General features: G+C 37.9%; 2 protein-coding genes across 4 annotated transcripts; both read left to right on the top strand.

The window, feature by feature from the left end:
- The first annotated feature begins 951 nt into the window (after positions 1 to 951).
- tnni1a (troponin I type 1a (skeletal, slow)) lies at positions 952 to 7,181 on the top strand. Its single transcript, XM_043225417.1, has 8 exons — positions 952 to 1,403; positions 2,349 to 2,370; positions 2,456 to 2,462; positions 2,542 to 2,583; positions 3,204 to 3,335; positions 3,656 to 3,745; positions 5,245 to 5,421; positions 6,508 to 7,181. The coding sequence occupies exons 2-8, from the start codon at positions 2,357 to 2,359 to the stop codon at positions 6,610 to 6,612; spliced, it is 567 nt and encodes a 188-aa protein (XP_043081352.1). The 5' UTR covers positions 952 to 1,403; positions 2,349 to 2,356; the 3' UTR covers positions 6,613 to 7,181.
- Positions 7,182 to 8,550: 1,369 nt separating this feature from the next.
- lad1 (ladinin) lies at positions 8,551 to 19,477 on the top strand. 3 transcript variants are annotated; one of them, XR_006247897.1, is made up of 15 exons: positions 8,551 to 8,700; positions 9,532 to 9,657; positions 10,478 to 10,772; positions 13,618 to 13,697; positions 13,827 to 13,995; positions 14,707 to 14,793; positions 15,072 to 15,115; positions 16,161 to 16,203; positions 16,298 to 16,326; positions 16,411 to 16,477; positions 17,181 to 17,309; positions 17,385 to 17,504; positions 18,564 to 18,655; positions 18,822 to 19,111; positions 19,218 to 19,477. XR_006247897.1 is itself a non-coding variant. In XM_043225532.1 (14 exons), the coding sequence occupies exons 1-13, from the start codon at positions 8,663 to 8,665 to the stop codon at positions 18,633 to 18,635; spliced, it is 1,299 nt and encodes a 432-aa protein (XP_043081467.1). In that variant the 5' UTR covers positions 8,551 to 8,662; the 3' UTR covers positions 18,636 to 18,655; positions 18,822 to 19,477. The 3 variants fall into 3 exon arrangements, 2 of the variants coding, with proteins under 2 accessions (XP_043081467.1, XP_043081468.1); XM_043225532.1 differs by having other exon boundaries at positions 18,822 to 19,477; XM_043225533.1 differs by lacking the exon at positions 17,385 to 17,504 and having other exon boundaries at positions 18,822 to 19,477.
- The last annotated feature ends 653 nt before the right edge of the window (positions 19,478 to 20,130 follow it).

The raw sequence follows: 20,130 nt of genomic DNA, 5'->3' as shown, positions 1-20,130 counted from the left end.
GGTCATCTAAGGTCAGGTCTAGCGTTACAGGTCATGAGACGAGGCGTGACCGGCGGAAACATCGATTCTTCCTGCACAAGTTAGTTTGGGGATTTAGGAAATCTATATTCTAAAGGTTTTGCAGAGACATTACTTTACAGAGAATGTACATATATCAACTGCCTGACTAAAAAAAAATAATAATATAAACTGATAAAACAGATTTCTAAAATCAACCCACCTGTAAAAAGACTTTAGTAGAATCTCGCTTTATCCGATTTTCAGATTTGTGTTCTATTGAAATTTCTGCATTGAAATTACATTAAATTAGATAACGCAGCATTTGCATAATAAAACATATCTCTGAACACTTGTGATATTAATGCATTCAATCAACTGGGGAAATATGATGATATCTAATTCATTTTCATTCACCCGTGCTGTGAATACTGGATCTTTACTGTACTGTGCCAGAAATACATATTGAGAGTAACCGACAAATGAAGTGAGATATTCACACACACACACACACACACACAGACACCCACACACACACTCACTCACACACACACACACACACAGACACACACACACACACACACACACACACACACACACACACACACACACACACACACACACACACACTCACACACACACACACACACACACACACACACACACACACTCACTCACACACACACACACACACACACACACACACACACACACACTCACACACACACACACAGACACACACACACACACACACACACACACACACACACACACACACACACACACACACAGGAAAACATTCTTTCTTAAGTCAACTTTAGATGTAAGCGTTTATTAGCAACCGTTCCTTTAACCCTGACATTTTTCTGGTTGCCAGATGTTCCTCGATAGTTAACCTAATGATCCACACCTGCGCTTAACCTAACAGGACAGCCGCGGAAAAATCTCTGCCAGGGAAATCCTTTAGAAAAGTGGCGTTAATCCCGAGAAAAGCTTTAACAACATTTGCTTTCGTGTTTTATAGCCAACACAACGACATGCCGTCATTAAGAACGGCTTAAGTGTCCAAATACTTTTTGGAGCCACCGTATATTGACCTTTGACAGCGTGGCAGCCGGACGGGCTCTGAGCAGATAAAGCGGAGCGGCGATGGCCCACTGACACACAGCAGACAGACAGACAGATAGCAAAGAGCCGCGGCGGAGCCACAGATGAAGCTCATGTGTGAGACACGGACAGACAAGGAGAGAGAGAGAGAGAGAGAGAGAGAGAGACTGAAAGATTTGTGCTCTAATAATATCCTCCACTGACAGATTAGAGATACAGAGACGCTCTGGGTTAAATAAGGGAGCTCATCTCTGTTCTGATATCAATTATCAGTTTGAGGACAACACAAACACTGGAAGGTAAGGTGCTTCTACTGATCACACAAAACACATTTAAACACGGCTTATTTCACGGTAAACCTTTAGGTGCTCTCTTAGTTTTTAACTTTACATTTAGTACATATTTTATTCTACATTATTCTATATTCTAGACTTAGATATGTCAGTGTTCTTCATCCTGAAAGCCTTTCATAACGGTCAGGCAAATATATATGATATTATGATGCATTAGAGAAATATAATTAAACATAAATAGTTTTAATAATCAAGCTGATGTGACACATCGATAGGAGAACTAGTGCTTATTGAGTCATTTCTGCAGATGAAATGCTTAAGAATATAATATAATATATTATAGTTGGTGCTGTATATAATATATGTGTATATCAAAATCATAAATATAGCACTAAACAGCACAAAAATATAATAATATAATAATATAGTTAGTGCTGTTGAACTATTAATTGCGATTAATCACATCCAACATATTTTTTGTTTGTATATAATATGTGTATACAGTGTGTACATATATCTATAAATATAGCACTACATATAATATAATCATTTACCCTCAATCAGTTTGAACTGTATTATATATTATTAAAATATACCACACTATATTAAATATTACATTACTGTCCTTTTTATACCTTTATGATGATATTTGTGAGTAATTGACCATTTTCTTGCCACCTCAAGCATTAATTAATTTATTCTTTGTTTTCCTCTAAAACTCAGCTTTAATCGAACGCTTTAGCTCTTTTGATAACGTTCTATTTGTGGAACCGGACGGATCCAAATTCTTGCTCTTAGTTTTAACCCAGCTGAGAAAGTAGCTCGTGATATCCAGAGGAGGACAGGATGTGGCTGTGATGCATTCATAAATTCATTCAGTGGGAATTCTGTGGGAGTCCTGACTTAAATTTGATTTCATGTGTCAAATACAAATATTTTGCTCTCTTTTAGTCGCCAAGATGCCTGAGCAAGGGTAAGTGTGGCTCTCCAAGGCCAACAACAATATCAATAATACTTTATGGGTATATACTAACCTACATTATATGTCGTCTCTTCAGGCAAGAGGTAAGATATGCATCATTTCCTCTAAAAACTAAATCTTTGATTATTTGATCATCTGTACTAACTGTACAAATGTCATCAGAGGAAGTCCAAGATCTCGGCCTCAAGAAAGCTCATGCTAAAGGTTGGTTTACAGCTCATAGAAATTAATATATGTTTGCGTTCTGATGATGTTCTAATTTTAACACAGGCTTGTTCAAAACACTAATTCAGAAGTACATACACTAGTATTTTTTTATTCAACAACGCAGCACTAGATGGCAGAAATGGGTCTAAACCAATGTTGGGCCTGTCCCGGTATCTACACTTGGCGTCTTAAAAGCAAGTGTGCAAGACTGTTTTGGAATTCGTTGTATGACCAGATTTAATGGAAGGAGGTCTGGAAACTACACAGTAGAAAATGTATCAAAATAAAAAAAAAGACAAAGAATAGTCCCTTAAAAGAACATTGAATTGACTTCAGACTGGTATTTGAGGAAACATTCATCAAATTAATTAGGCTATTACATATAATTTGGTAGTAAATGCTTGCAGCTGCTTTTTATCAGTTCAAATAATGCCTTCTGTTGCATAGAGATACTAAACGGACAATAACAAACTCATTATAAGCTCATTCAACTGCAAAGTATTGTATTTTGACAACACTGTAAGTGTGTCCTTCGGCAGCTCTCCATGCCCACTCGACGTTGGGCCGAAAGCAAAGTGTCGGAACGGTCCCGTTGACGCACAGTTACGTGTTTTCAGAGTCTGATGGTGGCCAGAGCCAAGGAGGAGCTGGATCAGGAGGTGCTAGATAAAGAGGAGGAGAAGCAGAGGTATCTGATTGAGAAAGTTCCTCCTCTGCAGACGCAGGGCATGTCCTTCGCTGAGCTTCAGGTAAGTGTCCTTCACATGAAGTGTGGCACAATCACTGCTGCTTTCACCACCCTGCCTATTTATTTGCGTATTAGCTTTCATAGGTCCATGCAAATGTCTTATCCGGTGCCTGTCTATCTTAATTTGATTAACTGCGATGTAAAAAGTCAACCATGGGCATTATTATAAGAGGTGTGTTTGAGTGAAATGATAACTGGGAAAATTGGCATATGATATTTGGTTTCTTATAACAAAAGAGCTTTTGGTTGCGGTTTAGTCGGCGCTCTGTGAAATATAATACATCAAAAAGGATTCCTGATTAACATTTCTGTCTCTTTCAGGAACTCTGTCAAGAGCTCCATGCTAAGATTGATGTGGTGGATGAGGAGCGCTATGATATTGAAGCCAAAGTCTTACTGAATAAGCGTGAGGTATGAAAATCCACATAAGCCATAGTTTAATAACCAGCTGGACAATGCCACAACTTGCTATCTTCATCTGCTCTAATATTAGTAATATTCTAATATTAGTGTGCGGTTCGGAGTAACTGTGATTTCGTGAAAAGGTGGAAGAAATTTTCCACCTTTTGTTCCAATACTATGTTAGCTGTCTCGCTGTCGACTCCCTATATAGGCAGCTGCCTTTTAAGGGAACATTTGAACTCAAATGTAACTTAATTAGGAACAGACTTTAACTGTGTGTCGCACAAACAGGGCCAATTCGTGGGAATAAACTCCCAACTGATTCCAATCATAGTCTGTAAAAAAGATGGACGATGCGAGTCCACTTCCTCCCACTACAGAAAGTGAAGCCGAAACATTCCCAGTGTGAAACGAACGCCATTTGGAGCCCGAGTCTGCGCAGTAGAGATCGTGAGGTGGAGCCGGGGAATCAAAGTCCCACCCAAACTCCCGCAAGAACCAATCGCAAGCTCACAATCATGACACCACACCCGTTTTTAGTACATGAAATAACTAGTTTAAAGCAAACTTTTTAGAAAAAACATACATCAGCATGATAAGAACTTCCTGAAATAACGGAAACTACCTTGGTAAAAAAAAATTAATCATTTAATTTGCCTCACGTCCCAAAGCGGGCTTTATGACCTAACTTGGGGACTATTGATACGCAACTTTTCAAGATTTAAGCGGCACACTCGACTCCAATACAGTTTAACGTTAGCATGTTGCTAAGCTAACAACACGACACTCTAAATATCTTGTAAAACAAAGCTAAACTCAAATAATACTACAAAATACATTTACATTTAAAAGAATTTTGAATGAATGGAGCGGATGGATTTGTTCATTGCAGTGCATTATGGGACTGCCTTCTCCCAAAACAAATACACGAGCTGTGTCCGAAATGGCATATTTAGTACTACAGTGCTAGCATGCATGTGTGCAGTATTTAATCCAGATATACTACAGTTAAAAAGTCACTTTATGATACTGCCGCCAAATATCAGTAAGACAAATGTAATTTATTGCAGTAGGGGAAGACACTGAGGGCTATCTTTCATATATAATAATTTATTTTGCAGATGTGTTTCCATCGTAATGTATGCATATTTTATTATTGGATAAAGCATGTAATATGTTTTTGCTTAGAATCTATGTGTATCTTGCTATTTCCATTCAGCATTTTTTTAATGTGATATCCCAAAATGCTCATAAAATTGCATTAAAAATTGTTTTTCGCCTACACGTTATAGAGGTAAGTTGGCCTATTCAGAAGCAGGGATGCAATGCTGCCTTTGAACCTGGACGGTATGATGCTGATTAACTTTTCACATATGCCATGATGCCAAGGTAGCAGGACAATGCTATCTATGTAGTGAGCTCACTAGCTTTTGGAGCAGAGCCTTAATGTGTCTTTATGCTCATATATGTTGCATAAGTAATTAAATAAACGACTGATCATCCTCTAGGTCAAAGATTTGAACATTAAGGTTCTGGACCTGAGGGGGAAGTTCAAGCGGCCCACCCTGAGGAGGGTGAGGGTGTCAGCAGACGCCATCCTCCGATCTCTCCTAGGCTCAAAGCACAAAGTCTCCATGGACCTACGAGCCAACCTAAAATCGGTGAAGAAAGAGGATACTGAGAAGGTATGACGTCATGTGAACACTTATACGCTATCCAAGCCATGTCTGAGGGCTATGTAGATACAAACGAAAACTTAGAAGCAAAACTACACAAGCAGAAACATCAGTGTAAGATAATGGGAGAAATCTGTTAATCCCTCAAGGTTATGCCAGTGAAAACATTACTAACATTTCTAACCTTCTATTTGGATTGGCGCTTGGACAATTTGTGGATCAAGCAATAGGCAATGAAAAGAAACAATGTACCCTGACTATTCAGAGCTTAACAGAGCTCAGAGCGAAGGATGACATCAGCAGCAGCAGCTGTCTGAAAGGCAGAGGCTCATGGGATACGAAGCGGAGGAGTAAAAGGCCGTTTTAAAGACCAAACGGTGGCGACGTTCATTCTTTTCAGTGTTTGTCTTTAATATAATACAGGTTGGATGTTGTATGACAGACACGAGAGTGGACAACAGAAAAGCTTTTGTGTGGACGTGTAGCTGAATTCAATGGAAATAGCCTTTTCTAATTGTATTTATTTGATCAGAGATGAAACGAAACACAACAGAAGAAAAATAGTGTAGTGAAACCAGAAGATTAAACCAATGCTCTACACTACTTTCAGTTCAATCTCTTTGAACTGCATCCGTCACATACCCAGCATTTGAACGTTTTTTTTCAAGAATCTGTCCTTTGATTTGAATATTACTTGTATATATTCCGGAGCATAATATTGAACCTTTTAATCCGCTACATTTCATAAAAGAACACAATTTCAAACCCACTCCAACACATCATAGAGATGTCCGATTTGTAAATGAGCTTTTCTTTTCAATGAACACGTTTTGCACCGAATCAACAAACCGATTCATTGATCCAGTTAGACTCAGTCTAAGTCTCAATAAATCAAAACTTGCGTTCAATTGAGTGCCACGCCCATATCTCAACATCCAATCAGCAACGATCCAAAGAACCAAGTCCCCGCCCTACATTTAGCCCGAAAGGCTAAACTCAAATTCAGTATAGCGATATTCAACGGGATTTGCCGATCATATAATCATGTTTATTCGCAGCTAGTTAGTATTAAAGACACTTCTGTCTCTTTTGCAGAAGAGGCCAGTTGAGGACAGCGACTGGAGGAAGAACGTGGAGGCCATGTCTGGTATGGAGGGAAGAAAGAAGATGTTTGATGCAGCAAAAGGCCCCACCCAGTGAAACCTTGTCTAATAAAGTTAACGCTCAAGTTATGCAATGCATTGTTTGACAACAAAACAGGATTAGGTTTAGAGTTACCTACAAAATATACCATTAAATACCACATACACTGTTATTTCAGGTGTCTTTGATACGATTGTAATTGTAATTCACTGCAGCTGCTCAGCTTTGGCGCAAATCGTTACGCAACTTTCCTGTGGCCAAAAAGTAAATAATTACTAGCCTAGTTTATCTTTTATTGTGTCAATATTCAGTTATTGGTTATTAGTCAGTGGAAGGGCGTACCAGTGTATTATGAGAATAAACAAAGAGAAATCTTCGTTGATGTACAATTACATATGTTTAATCTTTCCGAAGGGTTCCCATGCTCCGTTTGGCGTGGTTTTCTGCGAATTGTTGTTTACGAAAGTGCATATTTCGGACTCCCTGTGCTGAAAGTGTAACATAAAAAGCACAAAAAGCCAATTCGGTATGCACGCGCTTGCGAAAAGGTGTATAATAACAGAGCCGGAATAGCGTGATAACGTCTTTGTGCATGCTGTAATACAGTAAAGCGGCTAAAGAATTCAAACAGATGTACCGTGTTTCTTTGTTTAAGCAAATTTGATGCAAATGGTTCAATTGCCATTGAATAGGATGATAAGGAGCTCGTTCGGGAAGCGAAGCGTTAACCACGGAGGCCGTCTTTTAAAAGACAGTGGACTCCAACCCTTATTTGAATAATGGATATCTCGGTCTTCCCTGTGTTGGCGTTGGGTGGGGTGTTCAGGCCACTTATGATTGTTGTGCTTAACGTTTAACAGTCGAAGTCGATTGTGACATTCCTCACTTGGACTGTTTTTACCTCGCACGGGTGAAAATAGAGGCAGTTGTAAACAAAACAATATAGCGGAAACGTGCCACCAGATTTGTCATTCCAGTGGAGTCGCCCATTGTTTCCTTTAAGACCAAACCCTACTGGATATTCTGCCGTGTCTTTCATATTGCTCTGGTCAAAGTGCAGCAGGTCTTGCCGTCTCTTATAGGTGTGGCACAGGGAATAAAGCAAACACCTCCAGCCTTTGAGCTTCAATGAATTGTGAACTTCAGAGCAAATAATGACATAATGTGATGTCCCGTATATGCTTGACTTCGTTTCGTTGTATTCTAGTGAGCAGAATTTTTTTTTGGTCTTACGAAACTCGAAAATGTTTCGAAATGTAGCTTTGTTTTGAAAACAAGAAATAATGTGACAAAACTAGACTGACACAGCGTTAAAAAATGTTCCTATTGCAAACAATGAAGACATCGATGTCTGTAAATGATATAATTGATTGAAGTAGATCGATTACACTTTATCTATTAAAGTAGAATATAGAAATAAAGTATCTATTTTGCTGACAGGTTTATAATTCGGCATGACAAAATATTACAATATAACAGTTTTAATGGAATATTCAGCTTTTAACTAAACAGTGTTTATACCGATGTACATGTGTTATTTAAAATATAATTTTATGCTTTTTAAAATATCCTAAAATATGCAAGCCAACTAATATAAAACAGAATATGATAGAAAAACGCTATATATTTTAGTTACAATATATATTTTTGGCCAGTTATTTTACTGATTCTTATGATGTCATATAAACAAAGTAAAAAACGCTTACACTGATAATTATATGGGATGGTATCTGTAAAAATGTATGTATTTAATACCCTGCAATATACAGTTATATAACTGCCATTTATTTTATCGCGTCTAGCTTTTAGGCGTTTCATTCAAGTGAAACAATACAATGTTTTTAAAGCGTCTTTCTTAATGCAGCTGTAGTTGCATGTTCAGCATCCCCAATCCACCAACTTCTCCCATTTTGATTTCGTGAGTTTTGAGGCGAGCCGCGCGCTTAATAGTGAACAGGTAGGACGCGCGCGCGGCGGGAGGTCACGTGACGCGGCTCTCGCGAAGGTGCGGGGTAAAGGTGGCACGCAGACACGGGGAAGCGCGAGACACGTTACACACCTCCACAGACCTCTCTCCAACAGACTTCACCACAGCTACACCAAAACCATGTCTATTAGCCGGAAAAACTGGTCGGCTTTGTCAACGTAAGTAGATATAAACCTACATTTAGCGTTTATTTTGGTTTGGTTAATGGTTTTGCGTTTTCTGACAGGCTGCAGGGCTTATACTGTCGTTAGATGCTTGTGCTGCGGACATGTTAACTTAAAAATACCAGAACTGGAAATAAACTGTGCTTTTAGGGTTTCTGCTTTTTTATTTTTGTTCTCTAAAAAAAATGTAAAAATTAAAATAAATCAAGGCTCAACTTACATGTAAACAAGGAGGCAGAAATGAGTTTCAGAAATACAGCACCCAGGGCAACGCTTTCAATGTATTGCTGTAATTTATAATCGTGCGCATTTTTTGATGACAACTTTATGACTGAAATAAAAACTGAAAGTATGAGTCTGGGCTGGACATGCAGTAGGAGTTGTGATTATTTTGACAGCTAGTGTAATTCACTCATATGGAAAGTAACGTCACGCTATCAGACTCAAGGCAGTGAGTGTTTTTTAACCAAAACAGAGCTTGAAAAACCAGTTGCTGCACAATGAAACACTGTTTTCAAACTGAAATACAATAGTCCACCTCTGGGATATATCATCGAGACCTTTGATCGTAATGCATCTTCTCATACTTTCGAAAAGACTGACAGGATAGGTTTCAGTAGCGAGTGGCTCAAAACATCCCTCCATGGGAATGACGTTTTAAATCGGTCCAGTGTGAAGTTTGAATTCAGTGCTTTTTAACGTTTCGCGGAAATCAAACATGGTCGTAGCCAAAAGTTTAAAGTATTTTGGGGATGCGATCTACCTTTCTGTCTGTCGACCGGCATCAGAGTGGAACGTATACGTTCATGTGTGTTTGATCCTCAGGCTGACTCGGCAGTGGACTGTGGAGGATGAGGAAGAGGTGGAGAGAGAGAAGAGGAGGAAGACCAGGGAGTCTACAGCAGACACGGATGAAAGTCCCTCTCAAGAGGCCGAACTACAAACCAGTAGGTGCGAGAACAAAAAAAGCACAAAATTACAGAGGAAACCCAAATTCAGACATTAATGATGTACTTCAAATTGCTGCAATTGGCTTTATATATATTTATATATATATATATATATGTGTGTGTACACATATATATCAAATTGAATGCAAATTTTGTGTTAAATATTTGCGTAAAGCAATTGACCTTACAGAGCCTAAGGATGAGCGCTTCAGAGAGCTTCAGATAAAGGTTTATGGCATCATAAAAGAGAATCTGAATATGATCTACATGTAATGTCATAACTTGGTTTCATAACACCGCATGTGGACACTGCCTAAAGAAAAAAGAGTTTCTTTGTGGAAAAAAGTGTGCTGTATTTGTTTTGAATGTGAACTTATAGTGTACTTGAAATCTTATAATTATTACAAGTTATATGTTATATTAAATATTTAGAAATAAATGTAACACTTTAGTTTGTTAGTTAATATTAGTTAAGTGCTATAGTTAATATGAACTAAGAATGAATAATAATTAATCTGAACATTTACTAATATTTTATGAACGTTTTTTCAACGTGGGTGCACTGTAAATTAAAGTGGCCTTACAATTAATGATTTTTTTATTATTGATTGAGATTAACGAAGATAAGTCAATACTGTCATAAATGTATTGTTCACTGTTTGTTCATGTTAGTTAATACATTAAGTAACATTAATCTAATTGTAAAGTTTTGCCGAAATAGAGGAGTTGAAAGAATAAAAAGAAACGGCGTTGAAGTATTTAAGAATGCATGAATCTTCAAACGGCATGCTGAACACATACTGAAATGTTTCCCGTGTCAGCGGGTCAGCCGATGCTGGAGACTCCGGTGGCGGTGCGGAGCAGCTGCAGATGGACTTTGTGGAGATGCTGCGAGTCCGTGATGAACGGAGGAGGATGAGGCACGTTGAAACCCTGAGGAAGAATAAGGAGGAAGACGACGGAGGTAAAGAGGCCGGTCCGGATGCGGAGCCCCACGTGGAGCTGCTGGGAGAACAGCAGGACGGGGAACGCTTCAAGAACATCCAGAGCTGCGTGGAGAGCTTCCTGTCAGCAGAGCCTCCCGCCAGCTCCAGAGACTCGGAGACACGCCAGAAGGTAGGAAGATGTGCTCTCAACGTACAGCAACGCTACTGATGTGATGCCTTTAGAGGATGCAGAGGTGGTCCTAAAACTACAGAGCTGACGACTTGACTGTTTAAAGTGTTACGAGACGGGAGCCTCTAACTTTGATACAATACCTTAAAAAACATCCATATTCGTTAACATTTTCGATACCACAGAGAAATAAACTGCCTCAATATTAGGGCATATAAAGATAAATATGATTTCTTTCTTTCCATATTTATTACCCACTGTCATCAAAGATTAAATAATTTGATTTTAAGTTATAGCATTGTGATAACAGCATTTTAAGATGAGCTTCAGGAAGACAACAGACCGTTATCCTGCCATCAGACGATAGCGGTGACCGACTAAACCAGGGGTCATCAGACTTGATCCCAGGGGGCAAGTGTCCTCGCCTGAGTTCAAGTACACCTAGCTTGATTAGACACAGAACAGCCCTCCAGAACCCCTGAACTAAACGATGAAGTTTTGACTTTAATTTCCCCTCGTATCCACAACTTTTTTCCCAACCCTGTTCCTGGAAGACTTGATAAAAACACACTTGAATCAACAAATCAAATTATTTGGAAGAGACTCCAATGCACTGCTTTCTGTAAACTAAGTAACAGAATTACACAAGTTCAAGATCTCGCTCTATTTAACCAATATACTGCCGTTTTCCTTTTATTTGAACTCACACCTTTTACCGTACCTGATAAGATATTTAAGATCTAAGCATAAGTAGAAAGAACGTGTATTGATGATAAGATTCCACATGGATTTTTAGGATTTTATTGATTGACATTACTTTTCCAGGTCCGGATATGATTTAATCAGGTTTTAAATGAAGAAAAAAAAATGAGGAGAGCTAAAATAAGACCATTTTTGATTAAAATGTATTATTACATTATCATCTTGAGAAGTAGTATTTTTATTGCAATACTGCATCTAAGGCATGGCATCATGGCATGAACTGAGTTGCAATAATACAAGAGTTCCATAAAAACTCATATATGATAAAAAAATATTTTCTGGTAAAATCTTACTAAGTGCACTTCATTGAAAAAAACTCTCCTAAAACACGATTTGATCACATTTTTATTTTAAGGGAGATTAAAAGTCCCTTTGAGATTTCTGAATGCGTTTCTTTTTGAGCATACAGAGCGTAAGTGCAGAATATAATTTAAACTATGTCACCCACACCCTGCATTAACGTTTTATTTTGATGTTTATTAGCATATCAGCATGTTAACAGACACCAGACACCAGTCACGGCTGGGCTTGGTGCGCTTGGCAGAACAAATACTTTGCCATTAAAAGCAATTATGAGTAACTTCTTTAAATAAGCCACTTTAAACCTTTGTATGTTTTGGCATGGCATATTCTTTGCAAAGGCTGTAACCTGAACTGGGATCTCGTTTTTTTTTTTGATGGGGTTACGCATCAGTTTTCACAGCGGTGGAAAATGAAAGTCGCAAATGACATTGTAGCATTAGCCATTAGGTGCTATATATATATATAGCAGGACGGTGTATCCAAGGTATGTTTTTGTCGCCCGTGGACGAGTTTAAATGACTTGTTGGATTTCAGGGGTTTAGTTATAAGATGCTCTCCTGTGGGTTATCTCTGTGGCCAGGCCTGCTCGGTGTAAATCTGCCAGGTTTCATCACGCGGCTAGGGGTCAGAGGTCGTCCGCTTGCTGTGAAGCTGTCTCTCGTTACCACCCGTAGAGCGTGTAATTAATCATCTACAGGATTAAGAGAAGGAGCCGCGGGAGGCCCGGTGTTTCTTACACGCACGCACCTACAGGGCCACGACACGAGAGAACATTAAGTCATTTGACCCACTTCTGAAGTGTGCCGTCACTTCTGTGAGGGCTTTGAAAACAACGCGAGCTCTCGGCCGGCGCAACCCGTAACTAAATACACCGCAGCGCTGAAGACTGCTGAAGGAACAAAAGTAAAAGGTATTAAAATCGTCCTTTTATTGAAATGGCGGTATGAATTGGTAGTTTGCGTCTCACAAACACCAGCAGATAAATAACTCAGCGCTGCCAGCAGCTGCATCTGCCATTTACTGGATGCCAGGCAGCGGTTCCTAACGTCGCAAGCGCCTGGATTTAAAATGAAACGTGAAATCGTCTGGAAAATACCTTCGGGGTCTAGCCATGTTCATGTTTAAATGAGAGCTTGGCGGCTTCACTAAAATCATACAGCAAGGGTTGATCCAAAGTGAGAGTAAAGACATAATATAGTAATGTAATTATAATATAATACATAATAACATATAACAAGTACAATGTTGACTAAGGTCTATATTTGAAATAATTTATTATTTTTAATTATTATTTATATTTTACAGTGTTAGCATTTTTACTGTGTTTTTGATTAAAAAACGCCGCCTTGAATATTATTTGCGTTTCCTTGTAATCCATTGTAAAAGTTTTGCATGTTTTAACTAACCTTTTTTGATAATATCCGTTTTTACATAATCCGAGAAATAATGAGATTGGTAGATTTTTGAAAATTATTTTCTCTTTTTATTTGGTACCTGATGGACGCAAACCAAAAGACTATATTGAATGAACAATATGATATATATCGATGGGAACAGTGCAAAAACAACCTATTATATAACAGCCGAGTAACTGATGAATCACATAACCGGTGAGTTTCCAATAGTGGGGCAGAAACAACAAGGCCTTCATCTTGACACATTTCCATCCCAGAGCAATCCTGCACACTGGCAGATCTACACTAGTGTGTATAACAACGTAACGGTTAACATTTCTACCGTCACATTACACTCAAGAGCCGCTTTTTTTGTCTTTCTGTAGCATGAAAATGGAGGCACGAACCAAGATTCAACATCAACAAACTCTCAACCCCCCTCGAAAGCATCCAGAAAGTTTGTGAGGTATTTACCCGTTATTTCCTTCTGTTTTTTATTTCTCTCATGGAGACATTGATCTGTTTGCAGCTGCTCGCTGTGATAATGAAAGCGCAGTCTCTCAAATTATATCCTGCTGTTGTTCTCTTTGATCAGCTCTCTCTCCATCTCCTTTGATAAGAGTCCCACATCACCCTCAACAACCAGCAGACTGGTTTCTCCTCTGAGCCCCAGGTCTCCGCCCCCTCACGCCCCGGGGGCGGGGTCACCAGTCAGCCCCGCCCACTCCGTCTCTATGAGCCCCACACCGAACGGAGACGCAGCGGTGAGACACTAAAAGCACTGCTGTCTTTCTATGTAAAGTAAATTATACCAAGTGCTACGTTGATACCGTGGTACAACGGCAGTCATACCACAATACTACAATATTTATGCGGCTATAGCATATATAGCCGATGCATTTATTTAGTACTTCAAAGAATAGAAAAATATTAGCCATGTACCAAAGTAGAACGATATTACAGCTCCCTCTAGAGGAACGACCACGCTATGGCATGCATGTTTTTATTGCGGCCAAACAAAACACACATTTTCAGAGAAAGCATGAATTATTAAGGGGATAAATGAGACCATGTGCACTTAAAAAAAATGTTGGTGCAAAAACATCTTTACAAGGAAACTTAGTATATTTCACAACTGATTACAATGGCGTATAATTGACTTTTTTGTATTCAAACGAACGGGAGGTAACGCATTGAATTAAACACGAAATTTGAAGAGACCGAAATAATAGTAGTTCATTATTACAGCGTGCACTGAAAAAAGAGGAAAGATTGAAAGTATTTGCACCCAGAATTGACTCCCAATTACAGTGAAATGGTAAGCAATGCACTGAATCCCAGTGTGTTCACAGACTTCTGTTATCTGCAGCTGAATTAACTCCAGGGTCGGCTTCATCATTTATTGACTGATTAAACTTGCATAATTCATCATGCGTTCTCTAACAGTTCTTCCTCTTATTTGCATGTGTGCGCAGAGGCATGAAAACGGGTCACCGAGCAATTTCGGAGCAGCCGAGAAACCTGCGTTCACGCGGCAGAGCTCCAGAACGGTGTCCTTCAGGGTAAAGCTCTCATTTGACTACATAAATACATCCCAGCTAATTAAGTCTGAGAGTCAATATGCTGTATAACACATCGTCAACATTTGCATTTCGTGTGGACAGTACAGCAAGCCACTATACTGTCAGATTTGCTCGGGCCAATAACCTTCAAGCGCTACGTCGCAGAGAGCTTTCATTATTTATGTCATGTTCTGCCAGGACTTATTTGTTAAATATTTGACTAACTCAATACACGCAGACAGTGCCGCTTTGTGCCTCAGTGTCATTATCCATTTCAGATGATGAAGAGGAAGGAGGAAGAAAACATGCCGCTGCAGAGAAGGTACTGATCAGCACACACACACTTTTGATAGTTTTTTCACAAAGTACTACCTTGTTACTTCAAATCTTAACAGCATATATTTATGTTATTATCTACACTTACAGATGATTTAATATTAATGCAACAAGGCCACTTAAGTGTACTTTTAAAAAGTTAACTTTGTAATAACGTCAAATTTAAATATTTACATTAAATACATTCATTTATTTTTTGTCTTGCGTTAAAAATGTACACTTATTTGATGTGTTGCATAATAAAGCACATATTGATTATAATTTTAACTAGTGTGTATGTATGTGTGTGTGTGTATATATATATATAGTAAATCTTTTAAGCTGGAAGTTCATCATTACAAATGTGCAATTTTTTATGTCTTTAAATACATAACATATACGTTTAATATAAAAATTGACTTGTAAAGTAATTTTCTAAGTAATTAAATTCTCATTTTATTTTACCATACGTATATTTGCCATTATATTTTCTAAAAGTAATTATGAAATGACAAATAAAAATGTACTTAAGTCCTACTTAAGCGAGTATAAAAAGCACTATAAAGTTTAGTTCAGGTTAATTGGAAATGACTTTGATCTGTCTCCACAATGGTTCCCACTGAAGAGTGGACTGTGTTTTTCTGACTAAAACAGGTACATTACATCTTCAATAAATATTTTTTAGTTTTACGTGTTATGTACAGTAACAAAAAGAAATAAAAGAAACGATAATTATTTTCTGAATACTTCCAGATGAATTAGTAATGTTAGTCAAATATGTTATCGTTTATTGTAAGCAGATGAGTATTAACCAATGTGCAGAGTTTATTAAAATGCATTAATATATGTAGAAATGACCTACATCACCTACAGAAGATATCAAAAGATGCTGAAATATTGCTCATCGTCAGATTATTGAGTTAACTAACATGCACAAGCTTATTAGAGCATGGTACCCTGAACCCGACATCAGACTCATGATCTTGTTTTCTACAGTGAGGAGCTAAACAGTCTGTTTTTTATCCTCTGTTAACATCCCGTCTCATCCACAGTGCAAGTGTGCGGATTGCAGCCAAGACTTTTGAATCTAATAAGGTGAAGCTATCAAAAGACAAATATACTATGATAATAAACGGCCCGGAGCGCTCTGTTCCCGTCTCTAGCTGATTGTTGATGTTCTGCCCCACAGGAGGAGCAGCAGAGCCCGTTTCAGAGAAAGTGAGTGTTAGTTCACTGTGTTAGTGAGTGTTTGAGCAGCAGTCACACACGCTGAATTAACTGCCGTCTGTGCCGTTTCTCAAGCTCCCGCCAGAGGTTATCATCTCGCTCCATTCAGGAGAAAATGGAGCGACTGGCTCAAGCCTCACAGGTCGGAATCTTTTTTTTTTTTTTTTTTTAAATGCATGAAAGAGAAATATTAAGATCTATTAATGTTACATGCACATTTTTTTCCACTCATATATAAACATTTAATCAACGTGCATTTACTTCTTATGCAAATTGAGAGGTTTCGTTTTCTGATGATTAAACAAAGATCTGCCGAATATCTACACAAATATATGCAAACGAGTAACTTTTTCTGTTTCCACTTACGTCATTTCGAGTCTCCAGGACACGTATCTTGATTTAATAATGTTTGGAAATGTACAAAACAAGTCAACATACAGCACTTTTCTGCACGTTCGTCCCCTGAGATCTACTGGATGCTGCATTTTAAATCTTTCTCAATACTTTTAGACATATTGACATTTTACATGCGGTTAATTCTTTTTTTTTTCTTCACATGGTTTTTAAAAATCCTACATAAAACCTGCAGAAAATGAATCTAACATGGAAAGTTCCCTGCATGCCACTTTAAACATTTTATTTCATTTAATTTCCAGAAAATCTGACTTTCCAAACTTCCATAGATTGCATTAGTTCCGAAATATGCTAATACGGTTGCGATGAATAAAAATAATCGAATTTAGAATAAAATGTTTATCAGGTTTCACTGAGCAGCTGTCCGAAAAGTTTCCAGGCCTTTTTATGAAATAAAAATAAAATGCTAAAATGCTCTTTCCGACTTTTAGAAATGGGAGATATCCAAATCGGCCGTGGTGCACCAGAGCGTGTGTTTAGCGGACGAGGTGTCCAGGAAGAGGGAGCTGTTTGAGAAAGAGCAGGAGGGATCCGACCGCAGCCATGTCTTCTCCAAACAGGTCGGTGTCTGGACGAGTGGGTTACTTCTTCACTTGCTTTCAGCTCATTTCTTAGGAACATTGACTCCGTTTCAGGAATTTCGCAGCTTTTCTGCGGGAATCTCTGATCGAATTAATCGCTGGGTTCAGAAGAAAACATTAAACGTGTCGTCGTCATCATCCTCGTCAGCATCTTCGTCCTCTCATAGTCCTTTGGTAGGTGCTGGATTATGTAGGCATACAGTGCTTGCTCTCAGCTTTTTTTTTTCATTTTATCCGGGAGACGGGAGAAAGCGGCGGGACGCGTCTCGAGGCTTCCACTGTTTTTCTCCAGGCTTTGGCTGGGTGGCGGTGTTTGACTTTGCACTGAGCCCGTTTGACCTCACTTGACCTTGTTAGTCATCACACAAATACGTGTCCTGTATGTGATGAGTCTGGAGTAATTGTTTGCACCAGTGAAATGACAGGTCTGATTTATTTTATGACGCTTGGCCTCCACATGTCCTCACATAACCTTTTCCGTTCCCCAAAATAGATTTTTTAAACAAACAATCCTGTAGGGAACTAAATGACATTCTCGTCTTCAGCAGTGTTTCGTCTAGTATTGTTGTCAACTAAATTTCTCAAACACTTTACAACAAAAATAACTACTTATATTATGAATTAAATTGAAGGAAGTTATATTTTTGACAGCATTAAAATATTTTAAATTATTAACTCAAAAAGGAAGTATCAATTTAATCTCTACATACACATACAAATGCAAACACATGTATATATTTAAGAAAGATAAGTTGTGTTTATATATTAAATATATTTATATATAATAACAAATAGAAGAACATAAATATATAAATGTAAATATGTATGTGCATTTATATATTATATAATATATGTATATGTTTACGTGTGTATATTATGTGAACAAAAACAGATTTTGGATGCAATTAATCATTTAGACGGAACTAAATATATATAAATATTATATATAAAAATTCTTTGAAAAAGAGAGAGTGGTCATGAATGCAAAAAAAAATATATATATATATATATATATATATATATATATATATTGCTTTTTTTTTGCATTCATGACCATATATATATATTTATTTTATTTTTTTTTGTATGTGGCACCGATGGCTTGCTGTGTCACATTGGTGTTTCAGCTTTGCAATGAGGAAGATTCTCACCAAACTAGACCTGAATGAAGTAAAAAAATGGAACATTGCCTTTCGTTATTCTCTCATAACTTTGAAACGTGTTTGTGCTCAGGATCTGAGACTTGTGAACATCTCCAGTAAGAAAAGTGTGTTTGAAAGAGGACAAGACCAGGACCACAAGTGACACTCCAAGACAAACACAAAGTGAGCTGATCGCCTGAGAGAGGGCCAGTCCTGATCAAGATATAGATCATTTTCTATTTCTTCCATTGAACATAGTCATATTTAGCATACCTCGTTTTGATTGTTGTAATTAAACCCTTTAGGTACTTTTTACATTTGAGTGACTTGTTGTTGTTGTTTTTTTCAGGTTTAATGAGATTGATTTGATCACGCTTCAGCTCGATCGACTCTTTCAGACAGTCAGGGCCAAGGATTGTCTCTAAACTCTTCTTCCTTCTGCTTCCTTCCGACGGCTAATTCCTCAGCACTTTTAAGGCGTAGTACTTTATTTGGGTAAATCGAAGGCTTCTGTTATTGGTTGTGGATGCGTATACTAATGGACTGCGGGTCTTCACACACTAACTGAACATCACGGGGTTTATCTGACAGCAGGAACACCTCCTCTTCCTCACAGCTTGACGTTTGTGCCGTTGATAAGTAAGTTATTAGGAGAAAGAGGCATAATCTATGACCGGAGCCATAACTCATAACGGTCCAAGGTACAACTGTAATATCAGCAATGTGTGTTTGGATGAACCTACAGGAAATAAAGCTCAGTGACTGATTTGTACTGAAGCTGGAACGGACCTGTGCTCTTGCTGCTGTTGTCTCAACTTGTCATAATGAGGAAACCTAATCTATGGAGAAATGTGTCCCATCAAGCCCTTTGAAAACTGACTTCAATCCATTCCAGTTCAACCAAGCTTGTGCTTCCTTTTTTTTTTTTGCTAACCGACCTGTCATGTAATTATCTTTTCTGCCCAGAAGGGTTATGCTGTAGATTAATAAAAAAAAATTATTTTTATTTTTTTTTACCACTGGTCTTATCATTTGAATTTGTGAGAATATATTAATAATTAATATTTTAGTAAATAATAAAATACAATTGTATTAACAACAACAACAGTCATTTAATACTACCAGCAATGCTAATTATATAAGAATTATTGGTAATTAGCAGTGATTATGTTATCTCGTGTTTTCAGCAATGACATGCTAATAATTAGCATTCCTAGTAAACATTTTAAAATGAATGAATAAAAAAAACAATGAATACTACGTCGTCTCATGTTTGGTGATGCATCAGAATAAATATTTTTAATGTTATATAATAATGCTTACATGATGGACTAAAATAAATATATTGATAACAAAAAATTGGCACCCAATTATTTCTTTTTCCAACATAACAGCTCTGAGTTGTCTCGTGTAAAGCCTGAGGAGCTTGGAGAGCAGAGACCGGTCCTTCATGAAGATCCCTCAGAACACCAGCTCCATGATGGTGCTTCTCCTCTTTAGTTCACCTCACTCATTTTCTACAGGGTTCAGGTCAGAAGAGCCATGACAAAAACTTCATTTTGTGCTCAGTAAACCATTTTTGTGTGGTTTTGATGTTTTGGATTATGGTCCAAATGGAAAACTCAACTGTGGCCCATTATAAGATTTCTAACAGACAC

Source organism: Puntigrus tetrazona, chromosome 23 (assembly GCF_018831695.1).
Source record: "Puntigrus tetrazona isolate hp1 chromosome 23, ASM1883169v1, whole genome shotgun sequence".
NCBI lineage: Eukaryota > Metazoa > Chordata > Actinopteri > Cypriniformes > Cyprinidae > Puntigrus > Puntigrus tetrazona.
This window is presented reverse-complemented; position numbering and strand designations above follow the sequence as displayed.

Excerpts from the sequence above, each read along its gene's own strand:
- tnni1a (XM_043225417.1), top strand. Across the intron at positions 3,746-5,244 it reads TCTTACTGAATAAGCGTGAG|GTCAAAGATTTGAACATTAA; the intron begins GTATGAAAATCC and ends ATCATCCTCTAG. Across the intron at positions 5,422-6,507 it reads AGAAAGAGGATACTGAGAAG|AAGAGGCCAGTTGAGGACAG; the intron begins GTATGACGTCAT and ends TCTCTTTTGCAG.
- lad1 (XM_043225532.1), top strand. The coding sequence starts at position 8,663 with ATGTCTATTAGCCGGAAAAACTGGTCGGCTTTGTCAAC. Across the intron at positions 13,996-14,706 it reads CACCGAACGGAGACGCAGCG|AGGCATGAAAACGGGTCACC; the intron begins GTGAGACACTAA and ends ATGTGTGCGCAG. Across the intron at positions 17,505-18,563 it reads CGTCCTCTCATAGTCCTTTG|GATCTGAGACTTGTGAACAT; the intron begins GTAGGTGCTGGA and ends GTTTGTGCTCAG.